At 31.8% G+C, this 19387-nt stretch overlaps 4 protein-coding genes and 1 long non-coding RNA gene across 5 annotated transcripts in view; 3 read left to right on the forward strand and 2 right to left on the reverse strand.

Annotated features, from left to right (window-relative positions):
- The window catches only part of LOC107638313 (oligopeptide transporter 7-like), a 12651-nt gene extending 10223 nt beyond the window's left edge, over nt 1-2428 (forward strand). Inside the window, exon 7 of the mRNA XM_016341527.2 lies at nt 1695-2428. Within this exon, the coding sequence (XP_016197013.1) occupies nt 1695-2300 (606 nt within the window). The 3' untranslated portion in view covers nt 2301-2428. The remainder of the gene's footprint in view (nt 1-1694) is intronic.
- Nucleotides 9941-10702, forward strand: LOC107638312. The gene has a single exon (XM_021120364.1). It carries the CDS (start codon nt 10012-10014, stop codon nt 10651-10653), a length of 642 nt encoding a protein of 213 aa, XP_020976023.1. The 5' UTR covers nt 9941-10011; the 3' UTR covers nt 10654-10702.
- LOC107637498 (methionine gamma-lyase) lies at nt 11237-13861 on the forward strand. The gene is made up of 2 exons (XM_016340907.2): nt 11237-12271; nt 13231-13861. The coding sequence occupies exons 1-2, from the start codon at nt 11569-11571 to the stop codon at nt 13806-13808; spliced, it is 1281 nt and encodes a 426-aa protein (XP_016196393.2). The 5' UTR covers nt 11237-11568; the 3' UTR covers nt 13809-13861.
- The window catches only part of LOC110270835, a 15214-nt gene continuing 12436 nt past the window's right edge, over nt 16610-19387 (reverse strand). Inside the window, exon 3 of the long non-coding RNA XR_002360464.1 lies at nt 16610-16620. This is a non-coding gene — a long non-coding RNA (uncharacterized LOC110270835). The remainder of the gene's footprint in view (nt 16621-19387) is intronic.
- LOC107638310 (2-keto-3-deoxy-L-rhamnonate aldolase) lies at nt 17030-17543 on the reverse strand (the record flags this gene model as incomplete). Its single annotated transcript, XM_016341523.2, is given in 1 exon segment — nt 17030-17543. A coding segment is annotated over 1 exon segment (337 nt), but the record flags the coding sequence as incomplete, so codon positions are not given.

Here is a 19387-nt window from a genome sequence, read left to right on the forward strand (position 1 = left end):
AAAAAATAACTGAAATATCGGTGTTTTTTGATATACTTAAAATTTTTCCCATATTATTATGCCTTGATTTCTAGACATTTACATGGATATATGTAACTATTTAAATATTGCACCTTTCGTTAAAAGAACGAAATGTCAATAATTTATAAATTCAAACTAAATTTAGTTAAAATTAACGTCTACTTAAATTCATTGAAGGTTCATAAAGAGGTTAAATCAAGGAATTTTTTTTGGTGTTTAATAAAACTGATTGTGCAGTATAGAATAGAAAAGAAATAAAAATTGCAGAAATAAATGATATAGAAGAGTAACACCATGATACATCCTCCTCGTTCGATCACAAAATATAATATGATTTATGTCCTGCTTTCACCATAATAATAATAATAAAATTTTCACTATAATCAAGATTGTTTACAAACACTAATTTTAAGAGACTCATTCTTGTAACATACCTAAATTAATCCAGATTTAGTAATTTCTAACTGCTAACTCAATTTAGATAAAGGAAACTAAGTGTACTCTAATTTCAATACACATTTAAAATCAAACACTCAAATAAAAGAATAAATGTCTTTTGTGTGATCAACTCTCTTTGTATTTTATATCTCTCAATATAAACTTAATTTTAAATAATAAACAAAGTAAAACCACACTCAAAACAAGAAAACCTGGGTTGTGTATATAATCTGAATTTCGCTTAAATTGGTTGTCTTCTTTCTTAGATGAATCATCATATATAGAATTTGATATCTCTTTTTCAATGTTGGAAGTTTCTCTTTTTTTATCAAGCTAGCCGTTGCACCATTCATTGTTGTAGTGGTTGATATTGAAAAGAGAATCCTTTCTTCTTTAGTTTTTGATAGCAATATGCAGTAGCTACTGTTTTGCTTGAAGGAGACCACTTCGATAAAAATAATAAAAATGTTTTTTTTAAGACGTTTATGTGTCATGATATTATTGGACATTTTTATTAAACCGGTTAATCATTTATTTTTTAATAAATCAGAACAAAATCGGTTTATTATAGCAACAATAATAAATCCAATTGTCCGCATTATAATTATTATATCTGATTTGATTCGATCGATTTACACAATCTAAACCGAATCATGTTTAAATTTTTTGATAAAAAGATAAATATATCCCTAATTTTTGTTTTAAAAAAAATCACGATCCAATGTGTTATATAAATTAGTCGGTTCGATCGGATCTGATTTGTTATTGTTATAAAAAATCGGTTTTATTCTAGTTTGTTAAAAAATTCAAAAATAACCTATTCATTAATACGTCCAATAATAATGCGACACATAAGTATTTTTACAAAAAGAAATTTTCCGCATCTTTATTAAGTGTCCTCCTTACTTGAATTGTGGATTTCTAATTGTGATTTTTTTTTTTTCCACATTTAACTATAATGGTCATAGAGAAATAAGTTATAATAGAAAATTATCAACTATGTTTGTCATTTTAAGATAAATATTCAATTCTTGACTCAACAATCATGAATCTTGATGTGAATGCCCAATAGATAGAGCCGTGGAGAGGTTACATGTAAGCATTATATGTTAGGTATAGCTGTTATGATTCGGTAGTTTTATTGGATTTAGATCTTTAGGTCTAGAGTTTTTCAATATTCGAAAAATAAAGAGACACATGGTTACTAATGGCTTGAATGTGATGAATTTGATTAGGTGGTGGGAACGATAATCGCAGCTCTTGTGTATTTGACTACTGCATGGTGGTTAATGGAAACAATCCCAGACATATGTCAAGACACGTCCTCTGTTTGGACTTGTCCAAGCGACACAGTATTTTACGATGCTTCAGTGATTTGGGGTTTGATTGGTCCAAGAAGAATCTTTGGAGACGAAGGAATTTATTCTCAAATAAATTGGTTCTTTTTGGGTGGAGCCATTGCTCCTTTACTCGTATGGTTCGCTGTAAGGGCGTTCCCACAACAGGAGTGGATTAGCCTCATCAACATGCCTGTGTTGATAGGTGCCACGGGGATGATGCCGCCGGCAACGGCGGTGAACTACACAAGTTGGATCGTTGTTGGATTTTTCTCTGGATTTGTTGTGTACAGGTACAAGCCAGAATGGTGGCAACGCCACAATTATGTGCTCTCTGGAGCTTTGGATGCAGGCCTTGCATTTATGGGAGTGCTTTTGTATCTTTGCTTAGGATTAGAGGACATTAGTATTAATTGGTGGGGCAACCACCTTGACGGTTGTCCGTTAGCTGGCTGCCCCACTGCAAAAGGTGTTTACGTTCCTGGTTGTCCGATCCCTTTTTAAAGTCTGATCTCTTTTTAGAGAGAAATGAAAATTTATGTCGCAAATTAATTTTACGGTTCCGCTACGTTACCAACAGCATTTCTGCCAACTTCTGCCAACTCTTATGTATAATTGTGTTTAATGGAAGTGTCTTCATAGATGTGTCTAATAAAAATGTCTTTTTTATGGTTGTATTTAATAGAAGTGTCTTTATAGATATATTTTTTGGATGTGTCTCTTTATATATGTGTTTAAAATATAATAATTAATTATTATTGGCAATAAGTTGGCAGATAATATGTTGGTACCCTATACTTTTCCTTAATTTTATTATGGAGGCATCGTTAGTGTAGGACGTAGATATGTAGAGGAGGGGAGCTTTACTGGGTTGTGGTGTCAAGAACACAGTAACCGGACCCTGCAAGTTGTTGATGGGAACTCGGACTCTCCGATTTCCTGTACATTAAAAAAAATTCCTCTCAAGCAGAAATTGGACCCAGCGACTAGTATAACGAAATAAAAATAAAAAAAACCAACAAAGAAAACGGACCTTCCGTTTTGATGAAGACATATCGCACAGTCTGATTTCTCCCATGTAAATTTTGTATACAAGCAAAACGGACCCTCCGATTTGCTTACAAAATTTTTAAAACAAAAAATTCGGAAGGTCCGATTTCTTCCTTCCCACAATTCGGTATAGCACCCCCACATTTCATAACCCGGCACAACACCTGCCCCTCTTCTATAACAAAAAAAATTAGCCAATTTATGTGCAGTTAATTTTATTTAAAAATTATTAAATAATAATTTAATTAAATTTTTATCTGTTAATTTCACATAAAATTATTTACGGTTGAGTTTTTATTTAAAAAAAATTTGGACCAAACCCGCCCCAGCAACTCTTTTCCCATTAGAGAAGTTGCAATTCAGCCGCCTAAGAATACAGAAGGCTTTGGTTGAGAAAGATCGAAAGAACCACAAAATTCAAACTCTTCCCATCATGATTCATGTTTATGAATTCAGATATGTTTCCGTATTCAAGTATTTTCTTTTTTAATAATTTAACATGGATAATTTTTGGGGTCAAAAAATTTTAAAAAAATTTCAACAAATGGTATTAGAGCCATCATAATTTAATCATAAAAAATATTAATTTTTTTAATTCTTTTGATCGATATATATGTGTATGTGCATGTCATATATGACTGATACTGATGCACGAACATAAGGATTAATTTTTTTTTTAATGCAAATGCCCTGGATTATAATTCTTTATACACATATGTATATTATGGGTGTGCTACTGTGCATATATGTATGACTTTATTATGGCTTTGGTATGGCATTAATATTATTGTGTGTATATATATATATTACTGTATCCAATTTTTTTAATTTGATATAATAATTGATTTATTCTTAAACATTAGTATATAGTATTACTATGATTGTTTTAGATTTAATTATATGTGCCATTAATTTGGTGTAAAATTAATTAATAATTTTTTTTGGAATATAAAGATTATTGTGTATGTAATTTATACGAATATTAATCGATTCAAGAGAAGATTTATATTTGGCCAAGTTATGTATACACATTAATAATATGTGAGTGATAGAATTATAATGATTGATTTTAATTTTAAGTGATCACAAATTTTCTGACACATGAATTTATTTCACAGTTATAATCATATTTTTTTTAAGGTCTGAAAAGATACCATTAAGATTTAATTCCTTGTGCGGTTTAAGGAATTTTTTTTATTGTTACATAAGAAAACTAGTAACAATTTAGATTATTATACCCACCCATTTTATAAAGATTTGGTTTTGGAATGAATTGATTGAATATTATGCTGCCAAAGTATCCTCTTTTGTGAAAATTGATTTATTTAAAACCTAAGGAATATGGTGATATATAATTCATGCAAATATTGGTTAGACCAAAGAAATGTCTATATTTGGCCGAATTATATACACATATTGATGGTAAATACATGTTTAGGTAACTAATTAAGAATAAAGTAATGCTTATTATTTATGCGGACAATAATTGGCCCAAAGAAAGTTTATTGTTTGGCCAAATAATAAGCATTGCACACTTTTTTTATTTTCTATTAATTATACGGTTAATAATCGGCCCAAAGGAAGGTTATTGTTTGGCCAATTAATAGAAAATATATGCGGTAATAAATAGGTTGCGAAGTTTGAGTTTCCATGTGCGCATTAAGTCGGTCCAAAGAAAGACTTAATGTGTGACAGGAATTTTGACAATATTTGATTACTGCAATGAGAGTATCACTTACAATTAATTTGCTGTCTAAAGATTGAAAATTAATGTTATTCTAAATATTTTAATATGACATTTTTTCCATTATTTAACTAGTGTTTAATGTATGTTCCTTTTGTTCTAATCCAGAAATTATGGCTTCAGCTACCAATTTTTCTGCACAAATTAGCAGTATTCCTATCATGAATGGTTCAAATGTTAAAGTTTGGAAGGATACCGTGGAGATTGTCCTCGGTTGTATGGATCTGGATATAACTCTTCGAGAGAAGAAACCCGCTTTCACTCCAGAAAATCTCAATGAGGTTAAAATAGAGAAGTGGGAGAGATCCAATCGAATGAGCATTATGATCATGAAACGCTCAATTTCTGAGGCATTTCGGGGCTCAATTACTGAGGATAAAGATGCCAAACAGTTCTTGAAAGATGTTGAAAAATTCTTTGCTAAAAATGAAAAGGCGGAGGCAAGTAGCCTTTTGAGCAAGCTTGTCTCCATGAGTTATAAAGGTAAAGGGAACATAAAGGAGTACATTATGGAAATGTCTCTTCTTACTTTAAAGTTGAAAGCACTAAAGTTAGAGTTGTCTAAAGATTTACTCGTGAATTTCATTTTGATCTCCCTTCCTGCACACTTTGGGCAATTCAAAGTGAGTTATAATACTTTGAAGGATACTTGGTCCTTAAATGAGCTTATATCTCATTGTGTGTAAGAAGAAGAGAGGCTACAGTAAGATAAGATTGAAAGTGCTCACATAGCTTTATCTTCTTAGTATGAAAGAAAGCGTAATACTACTACGGATGTGCCTTCTCAGTAGAAAAATGCTAAGAAATAGGATCAAGTTTCAACATGTTTTTTCTGCAAGAAGGTGGCACACATGAAGAAGGATTGTACTAAATATGTCACCTGGCGTGTAAAGAAAGGTATAATTCTTACTTTTGTTTGTTCTGAGGCTAGTTTAAATTATCCACCTGTTGATACTTGGTGGGTAGATTCTGCTGCTACTACTCATGTAAGTGCTACTATGCAGGGTTGCCTGTGGAGCCGACCGCCAAGTGATGCTGAAAGATACATCTATGTGGCAGACGGCAATATAGTTGCAGCAGAAGCTATAGGAACCTCTAGATTATGTTCCACGAGTGGATTTTACTTGGATTTATTAGAGACATTTTATGTACCATCATTTAGATGGAATTTAGTTTCTGTTTCTCGTTTGAATAAATAAGGTTATTTTTTGTTCGTTCAAAAATAATAAAGTCAGTCTCTTTTATAATTCGAATAATATTTGCTCTAGTCATTTGGTGGATAATCTATATAGGCTTGATTTGAATTCCTATAATAATGAAATACTGCAAACAGGTACAAAACGAAAACTAAATGAGAATTCGACATCATTATGGCACAAACGCCTAGGTCACATCTCTAAATAGAGAATTTAGAGGCGCGTGTCGGATGGAATTCATAAACCCCTAAATTTGGCAGACTTTGAAGTCTGCATTGGGTGCATAAAGAGGAAAAGGACAAACGAAAGGAAATTAGGTGCCGAGAGAGCTAAAGATATTTTAGAACTTATACATATCGATATATGTGGCACATTCCCTACTGTCTCTTGGAATGGACAACGGTACTTTATTATGTTCATAGATTATTACTCTTGTTACGGGTATCTATATTTAATTCATGAAAAGTCTCAAGTCTTGGATATTTTCAAGTCTTTCCAAGTTGAAGTTGAATTTCAACTTGAGAAGAAAATTAAATCTGTCAAATCTGATTGTGGTGGTGAATACTACGGAAGATATGACGGTTCAGGTGAGCAATATCCTGGGCCTTTTGCTCTTTTCCTAGAGGAGTGTGGTATTATTCCGCAATACACCATGCCAAGCAAACCTAGCATGAATGGTGTTGCAGAGCGAAGGAACCAAACTCTTAAAGACATGGTGAGAAGTATGATTAGTCATCCTTCCTTGCCTGAATCACTCTGGAGATAAGTCTTAAAGACCGCAGTGTACATCCTTAATAGGGTGCTAAGCAAAGCAGTTAATAAAACCCCTTATGAAATTTGGACTGGAAAAAGGCCGAATATAAAGCATTTGCATATTTTGGGAAGTTCATATAGGTCGCGTAAAAAAAAATTGGACTCAAGAATAATTAGTTGCTACTTTGTTGGTTACGCCGAGCATTCACGGGGGTACAAGTTTTACAATCCTGCATTAAGATTTATTTTTGAAACGGAAAATACGATATTTTTTGAGGATGTTGAGTTTGGGGGGAAGAAAATATTAGGAATGTTGCTTTTGATGAAAATTCTATAACTGATAATGATCTGGTCTTTGTACCTATTATTGTTCAAGACACAGTTATAGTACAAGAGTACAATGAAAATCCTACTGTAGATCCAGTTACAGTATAAGAGAACAATGAGAATATCGTTGTTGCTCAAGATACTACTACAACACAGGAAAATAATGAGAATCCTCCTCAATTCCAATCCATACAGCAAACTCAACAACCTCAAGAAGTGTCATGAAGGAGATCCAACAGAGAAAGAAGAAAATTCATCTATGGTCTCAAACAAGCTTCCCGTCAATGGTATCACAAGTTTAAACAAGTCATTACCTCATATAGTTTTGAGGTAAATATCATAGATAAATGTGTATACCACAAGTTTAGTGGGAGTAAATACATATTTTTTGTCTTATATGTTGATGACATTCTACTTGCCAGTAACGATATAGGATTGTCGCATGAAACTAAGAAATTTCTATCGAACAAATTCGAAATGAAAGATTTTGGTGATGCCTCTTTTGTATTAGGAATCGAGATACTAAGAGATCGTTCTCAATGTATTCTTGGATTATCACAAAAGAACTATATAAAAAAGATTTTAAGTAGATATGTCATAGAAAGTTGTAGACCAATAGACACACCCGTAGTTAAAGGAGACAAGTTTAGTCTCAAGCAATGCCCAAATGATCTTGAGAAGACAACAATGCATGATAAACCTTATGCATCAGCACTAGAAAATTTAATGTATGCTCAAGTCTGCACACATCTTGATATATCATTTATAGTGAGAATGTTGGGTAGATTCTTGAGCAATCCTGGCATATATCATTGGATAGCTGTTAAACGCGTAATGCGTTATTTAAAGAGAAAAAAAGATTACATGCTTACTTATCGGAAATCAGAAAAATTTGGAGATCATTGGGTACTCTAATTTCAATTTCATGGCATATGGTTGCGAAAATTTATCATTGAGCTTCGTATAGTAGATGACATTGAAAGGTCACTAAAGATATTTTGTGACAATAAGTCAGCAGTACTATACTCCAACAACAATAAGAGCTTGACAAAATCGAAGTATACAGACATCAAGTTCTTAGTTGTAAAGGAGAAAGTTTAAGAAAAACAGACTTCCATAGAACATATAGGAACAGAGTATATGCTAGCAGACCCATTACCAAGGGATTGATCCCTAAAGTCTTTCATGAGTACACTGCTCGAATGAGTGTCAATATTTGTGATGCCTTGGTTTAGTGGGAGTTTATTTTATGTTATATGTCCTATGACAGATATTGAATTGTTTTTCTGCAGAATTAAGTTGATGGTTTATTTCATATTATGTGAAATGTTCATTTTGTAATATTTGTTTTGTGTTTAATCTCCATAAAATTTTAAAGTTGGACCAGTTGGAAATAAACATACATGAGATCATTTGGCATGTAATTTCCATATTACTCATTCAAATTTGATCTATGTCGTTAAGTATATTAGGATGGTGATTGTCGTGGTTGAGTCACGATATTAATGTGATAAAAGTTGCGGTAGTTCCATATCTAATATATGAGACGGACCTGATTGTTAAAGTAATAAGGGAAATAGCATTCAGATGCATGCATAAAGTTTATAAGATGTGATTATCTCAAGAAAGAATATATGTATAGCCCAAGTAGGAGATTGTTAAGAAATTTTTTAATTTTCTAATTTATTTGTGGCAATACATATATTAATTATAATCACAAATTATACTATTTCAAATTAAATGACTTATATAAAGGAGATCTCATTTATTGCTATAAATGTTAAATTGAATAAGTCATAATTACTTTTGGTTTGGAATTAAATGAGAATAAAACCGGATATTATCTTTTGTTCTTTAGATAATTATCTTTTGGATTTTAGATATATTATCTTTTGGACTTTAGATACTATTTTATTTGGATTGTAGGGTTTAATGGGTGCCATACTCAAATATAAATAGTGCCTTGAGGGTTTCGGTTTCCAATATACCAAAGCTGTCTCAGCAACTCTTTTCTCATTAGAGAAGTTGCAATTTAGCCGCTTAGAAATACAGAAGACTTTGATTGAGAAAGATCGAAAGAATCACAAGATTCAAATTCTTTCGATTATGATTCATATTTATGAATTCAAAAATACGCTTTTGCATTCAAGTATTTTTTTTTTAGCGATTTAAAATGGATAATCTCATAAAAATTTCAACATCTTAATCTAAAAAACATAGCTCTACTAGTGTGAGTAGTTCTTTAGATAAGTAGAATATAATGTAAAACTATTGATCCTTAGTCGTCGGTCATGAGTAATTATTGATTCATAATAATGAGAATGATTACTAGATTTGTAACGAATCTATAATATTCAGAGAATCGTTTAGAATCCAAACTTAAAATGATATCCAAATTATAACAGATAAATTATAGTCCTCAATCTCGATCTAATGAATCATTTTCATAGTAAATGAGTTATATCTCAAATGACATAATCTCTTCATATTCAATTAAGAAGTTGCGAGTTCGAGTCTCCTATCTTTGGTAAAAAAAAAAACGAACCACTTTCATAGGATAAAATAATTTTTTAGGATATTAAGTAACTAAATAGATAATATAATATAAATAAACTACTAAAACGGTATTTAAAAGTTTAAATTATTGATAAAAATAATTTCAAAAAATATTAACGAGAAATAAATTTCAAAAATTTATTATTAATTAATAATATGTTATCAAGTCTATAAAAAAATAATAATATATCACCAATTGAAAATTGAAAAATCCGTGTGCTTGGCGAGTTTCCACTTTGCTGGAAAACTGAGCAGAATCAACTCTTCCAGACAAAACAAACAAAACCATGGACTGACCCCCAAAGCCCTATGGGCGATGGGTCTTAAAAACATGGTGCTCATAGCCGACACCACAGTAAACCAACAACCAAACCCAAAAAGGCAAAAACAAATAGATATCAATCTCGCTACATTAACAACAGTATTTTTGTCAATTTCTACCAACTTTTATTTATAATTATATTTAATAAAAATATCTTTATAAATGTGTTTAATAAAAATATCNNTTATTCTTTTCCAATATATAAACACCACCCCCGCCATCTCTTACTCTTCTAACTTCAAACTCATCCAGCAATCTTTCATCACTATGTGTAGGTCACCGGATTACCCACCAGTTTCAAAGGATCCGCAACATTCAGATCCATTCACAATCACAGCTTTCTATGTTCGCGTTCACCCTTCACTGTTCGAATTCCAAGACCATGAACCCGATTTCCTCACTCTCCTCCTCAATCCTCACCCCGCCTTTTCTCTCCGTAGGATACGGCTTCCCAATCACGAATTTGTATACGCAAGCAAGCAGAATGTGCGAGCCACGACCAACGTTATGAGGTTTCAACTCTTCGATGGGAAAACCAAGCTGTTGAAAGGGGCTATAAGGATAGGAGAGGACAAGTGCGAGGTGATCCCTTCAATTTTAGGGGCGGAGATTTGGGTTTCTTTGGACAATAAGGTTGCTATTGCAACAAAATCTGCTAAGACGGTTTGTAACAACAAAAATATGATCAAGAAGAAGTCAAAGTTAGAGGACATTCCAGAGGAGGCAGAGCTTCGTGCTGATGATGGAGCTAATCCAGAAATAGAAGAAGCCGCCATACACTTGGAAATGGATTTGGAAGTACTGAGGAAAGCCATGGACATGGGGATTTGGGCACTCTGCCTGGGTTTCGGTTTCATGGTTTCCAAAAGCTTCCATCACAGCTTCCGTGCCCGCCCAACATTCTTTTAATATATAATTGTCGCCATCTTCTTGGAAAATTTTTGGTTTCTTTTTTTTTTTTTTTTACATGTCTAATTTGAACAACTTGTGTATATTCGAAAGAAATATAAATGGTTAGTAGGTGTTGTGAAAATATTTTTTGTTTTTATTTTTAAAAAATGATCCGCCTGGTAAATTCTCTTCTCTAAATCCGCCGCAAACTTTTGACATTAAATTCGAGGGTAATTCAAAAACATTTTTTGTGATTTATGTTCTTAATTTGATTTCATAACATGAATCATGATTTGATTCAATTTTTAAATTGAAAACTACTCAAAATTAATTAATTGTCTCTAATTTAATTAGGTAATTCTAATTTAATTCTATAATTGACGGGAGGAAGGTAATCCTAATTTAATTTCATAACAGGAATCATGATTTGATTTAAATTTTAAATTGAAAACTATTTAAAATTAATTAATTGTCTCTAATTTAATTAGATAATTCTAATTTAATTTTATAACCGACGAAAATCATGATTTGATTCAAATTTTAATTTAATTCAAATTTTAATTTAACCTTATTGTATACATTCTAATTTCAATTAAAACCCATCATATACATTATATAAAATATATACTGGTTTCTCATACTTTTCCATGTTCAAATAAACGGAAGATTTGGAGGATATAAATGTTCAGATTTCAAATACATTCCATGCATGGGACGAGACAAATATTACATCCATATTCACCCATTTCCTAACGAATTAACATCCCATATTTTTTAGGCAAATTAAACACCCCAAATTACGAATCAACAATTGAGATCTCCATAACGAACAAGACGAAGAAGAAGATAAATAGCGGTGGTTTGATCCTGTTTCCTCCCTCACCAATTTCTCTCTCGTTTCAATTTCCAGCTAAATATTTTTCTACCCTAAACATGGCTGACGCTGCAGCTCACACGTGCACAAAGAAAGCATCCATGTTCACCGACCCAGCCGCAGCATTGGCAAGCACGCGTCACGAATTCGGAGAACACGGCGGTGTAAACATGTCCATTGAGGCATCAGCGACATTTACGGTGATGGAGCCTGAGACAATGAAACGCATGTTCGCCGGCGAGCTAGGTCCCGACCGCGACTTCTTCATCTACAGCCGTCACTTCAACCCCACGGTGCTAAATCTAGGCCGTCAGATGGCCGCCCTAGAAGGCACGGAGGCCGCTTACTGCACATCCAGCGGGATGTCCGCCATATCGTCGGTGCTCCTCCAGCTGTGTGGGACCGGGGGACACGTGGTGGCCTCCACAGCACTCTATGGTGGGACCCATGCACTCCTTGCGAACTTCTTTCCCAAGGCGTGTAATATAACGTCCACGTTCGTAGACATCGATGATATGGAGGCTGTGGAGAGTGCCATCGTTGAAGGGAAAACGAAAGTGTTGTATTTTGAATCGGTTGCCAACCCTACCCTTAAGGTCGCTAACACCCCAGAACTAAGTGCATTGGGACATAGACACGGTTTGACTGTTGTGGTTGATAACACCTTCTCTCCCATGGTTCTCTCCCCCGCTCGTCTCGGAGCTGACGTCGTCGTTCACAGTATCACAAAGTTTATCAGCGGTGCTGCTGACATAATTGCAGGTTTGTTTATTGATAACCTTTTTTTTGTTATTTTTTGTGAGAAACTCTTGGGAATAATAATTTTTAGAGATAAAGGTGTCAAAAATTTTTTTTTTTTTTTAAAGATGTTTTTTAATAATTAAAATTTAATACATATAATCGATTAAATATTTTATTCTTCCAATATATATGTATATTATTTTATTTTATATTTTCTTCTAATTCAATGTTTGAAGTAAAAGAAAAATAAATACTTCATATGCAATAAAAAAATTTATCATGCTTTTGAAAATATTAAAATCAGAGGCATGTACAATTTTTTTAAATTCAAGCATTATACTATAATTTTACTGATAATCGACACCGTTTATCTGTTTGAGGTAAGTTCCTATCTCTATAGTTTTATTAAATTTCTGTTTTCAATGGGGTGGAAAGTAGAAAAATAATTGTCAATGGATAATAGCTCAAATGACATAATATCTCTATATTCAATTAAGAGGTTACGGGTTCGAGTCTCATATATTTGGTAAAAAAAAAAAAAAAGTAAAAAAATGATTAGAAATTTTCATTCATTTTCTTAATTATTTTTTATTTTTATCGTGTTGTCTTTATATATGCTCGCCAGAATTTAACAAAGTTGCTGGCCTCCTAAACTTTTCCTTTTTAATTAATTCATCTTACATCATCTTCCTCGTATTTTATGGTGAAAATTTTAAAACTACTCTATCTTATTGTTTACAATATTTTTAGGTAAAAATTCATATACAGTTTACTTTATGTAAAGTTGATAATTGAAAACTATTAAATAATTTGATTGATTTTAACTGCCATCAATTATAAACTTCATATGAAGTTAACTGTATCTGAATTTCTACTATATTCTTAATTTTTTTTATTAATAATTCCTTGAAGATAAAAAGCAAAGAAAACAATTTCATACCCTATCTTATCCAATTTTGATTCTGACTACGGAAATACAGGTGCTGTATGTGGATCCGAAAGCCTATTGAATAAAATGATGGATCTGCATGACGGGCCCCTAATGTTGCTAGGCCCAACCATGAATGCAAAGGTGGCCTTTGAAATCTCAGAGAGACTACCACACTTGAGCCTTAGGATGAAAGAACACTGCAATCGTGCATTGGTGTACGCCACAAGGCTCAAGAATCTTGGAATCAAGGTGATCTACCCTGGCCTTGAGGACCACCCTCACCACCAACTGTTGAAATCCATAGCCAACAAGGACTATGGTTTTGGTGGGCTTCTCTGCATAGACATGGAGACAGAGGATAGGGCCAACAAGTTAATGCACTACTTGCAGAATTCCGCTCAGTTTGGTCTCATGGCTGTTAGCTTGGGATATTATGAGACCCTCATGTCCTGCTCTGGCAGTAGCACAAGCAGTGAAATGGATGAGGAGGCGCGGCGACGCGCCGGCATCTCACCGGGTCTTATAAGGTTTTCTGTTGGTTTCGTTGGGACACTAGAGCAAAAGTGGACTCAGTTTGAGAAGGCACTCTCTAAATTTCACGAGTCTGAGTTACCAAACAAAAGTTGAAACAAAACTTAGAGAAGAATGATAGAGAACTATCAGAATTTAATTTTTTATCATTAGTTAGTTATCAATATTTAAAAGTATGGGATAAAGTATATTGTCAAATTATTAGACTAAAAAAATTAGACTAAACAAATTGAATTAATGATAGCCAAGTGATAGTTCTTTATGTTTTTAAAACTTGTATATGTAACTTCTTTAAACTTTAGCGTTATTTCTACGGTGATTCATTTGAATGATTAAGAGGCTTAGTTGAAACTTGAAAGCACTTCATTGTGCAATCAATCATTAAGATTTTCACCAAATACATACATGGTATTGTAAATCGAAAAATGCCATTGCTCCTATTACAATTTTTAGAAAGATAATATTATGAAAATGTTTTTTAAAATATACTAGTTATTATGGGATATACGTGGAGTAGGCTATGAGCTTATATTATATGCGGATTTTTGGCGAGACGAGATGGAATAGTACAAACTTCTCCGTTTGTCACTCCTACTTAAAGATCACATATGGACCGGTCTAATAAGAGAAAAGGGTGGCTAAGTAAGAACTAAGAAGTGACTTTTGACATGCTGGAGAAGGTTGTGCCATCTACAGAACTAACTATTTGTGACTATCATTATCGCATTTTGATCGGATGCAAAAACAAATAAAGTAACAAATGTCTTAGAGTGTAGATTATATGTCCTACAGAATTTAGGAACTTGAGAGGAGAACGTGGAATTCAGGAAGCAGATTAAAATGATAGAAGACATGGATGATTAATAATGGATGGTAAATGTTCCGGTTGGCTCTAGAAGGTATACAGTGTTTAGGTGTTGGATTATATATATTAGTTATTCTTTTACTTATTTTTTGGCCGATTTTGATAGGCGGTGTCGAAACGAGCTTGTATTAATTAAGATTTCAAGTATCGGAAAGCAGATACGACTCTTCAGAAAAATAGTGAATTTGATCTAAAAATTACTTAATTATGGTATCAAAGTAATTTATGTCGAAATTACTAGTGGCAGACTTATAAAAAAATATATATAAATAAATAAATAAATAAAATAATAAAATATAAAAATATTGATCAAAGCAAAATAACAATAAAATTCAAATAAAATAAAAAAAATAAATTAAATAAACAAAAGCAAGCAAATTAAAAGCTAACTTCTAATACTTACATACATTTACATTCTATTTTTTCGCTGCGTCACTGAAACTGAAAATTTTATGAATTTACGTGGTAATCTAGTTTTATTAGTTGAAATTTCAGATCATCATTTTATTTTGACTATAAAAAATTTTGACCCCCAATTTTAACATCTACATCTTTTTTGGACTTTCAATCCCACATTTTTTTAGCTTGTTCTTTAAATTTCACATCTATGTCCTCTAGTTAATTTTAATGGTCAATCAACAAATCTTTAATGTGCAAGAAAAGACACCAAATTACCTTTTGACTTCCACGTTTTTCTTTTGATTTTAGTTTGCCAGAATTTTCGCTTGTTGTTATAGTCAAAATTATTGGCAGTTAAAAAGTTCTTATATAAAAAAAATCCATTTTTTATACAAATAATTATATTTTGTTATAGGGTTGTGATGCTAATTAGGAAGGTATTTGTAGTGTTGGGCGGTCGCAGGTGGCAAAATAGAAGTAGACTACTTAAAAGAAGTGTAATGTTGAGAATATTTTGAGTGGATATGATGTAAATGCAAAAATATTTGGTAACTAAAGAAAATTAGTCAAAAATAGTCATAATAGTCATAATATTTAGCATTCATTAATTGACTATTTTTTTTTGTCTCTCTAACATTATTCATGTAAATGTATGAGTTTATAAACCCTGTAATTAACCATGTGAGTGCCTTATTTTGCTTTCTATAATTAATCAACAAAATATGTCCGTTATTTTGCTTTCGTAATTTTACCTTTAATAATCCTATAAAATAGAGTTGACAATGAGGATATTACAAATTGCTAGAAGTGTCAATATGGTTGGTCCTACAGGGTTTTGGCCCTATTTTATAGGGCCAGAAGAATAAAAAGCCCTATAGTTAATAGGGTCAAATTTTTAAAAAGTCCTTAGGGCCAAAAGTTCTCATAGGCTAAAAGTTCTAGGGCTAATCCACGGGCCACCTAATTTTTTTTTTTTTTACATTCTCTATTTCAACAACACACATAAAACTTATTAAAAATTATTTAGTTTGTTTTATCCTTTTGTTATTTTTATGTGTAAAAAATAAAAAAAATTAAAAAATAAATGTTAATAATGTACATTAATCATATTAAAAGAAACGAAAACTGTACAAGATAAACTATAATGGCTGGCAAATCTTTCTTTTATTACTTTTATCAAACTTATAATCCTCGTTCTAAATATATAGATCCATGATTTGAAAGAATGGAAACTGTACAACAATAATGTAGAGCACATTTTATATTATATTTTTAATATTTTTAATATTAGTCCATTATATATTATCGTTTTGCATAGATCCAGTGAAATGATTGCTTGGCTGCTTGCTATTCACATAAATGATATATAGCGACAAAAGAAAAATTGGTGATTCATTTTTTCATTGAACGCAATATATAGCGACAAACATTTAACATTAAGATATGTTTTCATCCAATATTATCATTTTGCAATATTAAAAGAAAGAAAAAAAACAAAAACTAAAGGAAAGTAATTAGTATAGCACGGAGTAATGTGGATTGTAGAGATAATTCTTTGAACAATTTGTATTAGGAACGAAGAATAGGCAAAATTAAAGTCGAATTTCCCATAATTTGGGGTTTTTAGGGCTTGTAGAGCCAGCCCTGTTTTAATTTTTATTGGGAGGACTTAAATAGGGCCAGGACTTACAAAATATGATTTTGTAATTTTGGAGCTGTAGACTAGAATTATTTTGGAGGGCTTAGGACCAGCCCTAAGATTTTGGGCTCAATTGACACTATTACAAATTGCATATATGTGCTCTAGTTGTGCTTATAAAATAGATTATTGAATAATTGAATCAATTGCACCTTGATCTGCTCATCGTTATCCTTTTCTTTTTACATTTATTCACTCGTTAGAACAACTTCAGAAAAAAAATGACCTTATCTTGTAAAAAGGTTTATACGAGACTATATATATTAATAAGTCCACTAAGTAGTTATTTATAGCAGGAGTCTGATCTTTTGAAATTAAATATTATTGACTCTTGAATATATAATTGATTTTAAATTTAACAATGAGATAATGTTAAATTCATTTAAAAATTTGTAAGAATTGAAATAGTATGTTTAATACTTTTTATTTTAAGACTAAAATAAAACTACTGGAACTTTAGAAACTGCATTAGGAGCCGGGCATAGACACCATGAGCCTTCTAAGTCCTAACAATACTTTCAAGTTTCAATACTAGCTCCCGGAAGTTGAGCTCTTGAAGCTGTTAACGGAAGCTAGCGCGGCGTCTCTAAACAACGTGACATCCGTAGATCCACAAACCAAATGGTACCCACGCTTCTTGAGCTCAACACTACCCTCTTGCAGATTCCGATAGCTAGGAAACCCCGCTAGATGCGGGCCTTTCCCAGGCCCACGGGAAGCCTTCAACTCCAAAACGGCATCTTCCGCCGTCCTCAGCTTATCTGGGCTCAGACCCGGACCCAACGGGCCTAACATGACGCAGTCAACTCCATCAACTGCAGCTATATCTTTCACGCTCTCCAAACCAACCTCCGAATCAATCTGGCAGCAGAGGATCAATATGAATGTATGAGTATGATGCTGAATCTGCAATTCTAATGAACGATATTAAAAAATAAAGAATATTAAATCACTCTTACACTTTAACTTATGATAATAATAAAAACGTTTTACTGTTTATAAATTCAGTCTAACAGAATATATATAATGTATATTTTATTCAATTATGTATTCTGTTGGATTGAATTTGTAGGTCGCAAAATATCTTTATTGTTATCCTGGACCAGTGGTGGAGCTTAGTTCAGACAAGAGGGGGCCATGGCCCCCAAACTTTTTATAAAAAATTTAGTAGTACTTTTTCAAAAGATAAAAAATAGTTTAATTGACTTAAATACTTTACTATGACTTAAAGTATCTAATAAGTTCAATAAACAATATTCTCTTTATCTTTAAGTTCAAATATAAAAAGTTAGATATTTTTATTTATTTAATTTAATATTATTTTATATTTTACTATTTATTTAATTTAATTTTAAATAATTAAATTTTTAAAATTCTAATAATTATATATGTTCAATCTAAAATAATTATGGAAGTAATTTTATAAAGGAAATATTCAAAGAACTTAACAGTAGGGTGGATATCGCTGCTACCACCTCGAACTCCAGTGCGGCGGTAACATGGGATACCTGCTTGGGATAGGTGCAGCAGCGGAGAGTTAGAAGACAACAGGAGGCTTCTGGTTCCTTCTCTTCCAGCAGATAAACAAGTCAGCAACAATGCCATTGAAGTATTCAACTTGGAACAGAGTATTAGCATCCTCCGATGAAGCAAGTGCAGAGTTGTTATTTGTGTTGTGCTCTTATGTTTTAGTTATTTTTGGAGTGTGACTAAATTGGTGCTAAAGTGTTTGAATTGTTTATAAATATAAAGAATCTTTTTACTTATGAGTAAATACACCATAATCATCTAGACTATATTATAAACACTTGAAGTCAGGACGGATCCAAAAATATTATTGTGAAGGGCCAATAACATATATAATATTAAAAACGAAGTGGCCGGTCGATTATTCGTATCATAAAGCTTATCGATAATAGAATCTGTATCAAATTTTTTAGCAATTTTTTTTCAATATAATTAAAAGATAATTAGCAAAAAATTAACCTTTTATTTTGTTTATGAGTTATTCTTCACAATATTTATCGCTGAAAAAGATCTCTCAGTAGTAATAGTTGAAACAGAGAGAATTAATACCTAGAGTCATTTATTAAAAAATAGAATGATCTAATTTTTCTAAATATACTTAAAAGAATTTCAAAATTTAATATCTAGAGTCATTTATTACTTTAGAATATATTTTTCATATTCTACCAATTTTGTCAAATTAATATGACTTTTTAAAACTTATTTGTCAATTTTAAATTTTTTCACTTTTTATTATTTTAGTCGACAGCTAATTCCTTTGGGTACATTTTTTTTACGAATTTACCCGGAAAAAAGTTAATTATCTGTTTTGTTGTCTAAAAACTAAAAAGTAAAAAGTGCCAACGAAATAAGGGTTAAAAAAAATCATTCTGTATGTCAAGTTGTCAACCATGATCCTTTTGGTTCTTGTAGAATAGTAGTAGCCGACGTTGTGCACGATAAGATTTATCAGCATTATTTATTGGCATTGGATGGAACTTTTGGCTTTTACTTTGCAGCCATGGGCCATGGCTTCGTGGCACCATTTGTCGTTTTTCTAAAGAATAAATTATTGTTTTTATTTTTATGATTTAAAATAAAAATTATTTTTAATATTTAAATTATTTTATTTAAATTTTTAATATTTTAAAATTATTTTTTAATATTATCTTAATATTAATGATATGTTAATAAAATTAAGAGTAA

Source organism: Arachis ipaensis, chromosome B04 (genome assembly GCF_000816755.2).
Source record: "Arachis ipaensis cultivar K30076 chromosome B04, Araip1.1, whole genome shotgun sequence".
In the NCBI taxonomy this organism is placed as follows: Eukaryota; Viridiplantae; Streptophyta; class Magnoliopsida; order Fabales; family Fabaceae; genus Arachis; species Arachis ipaensis.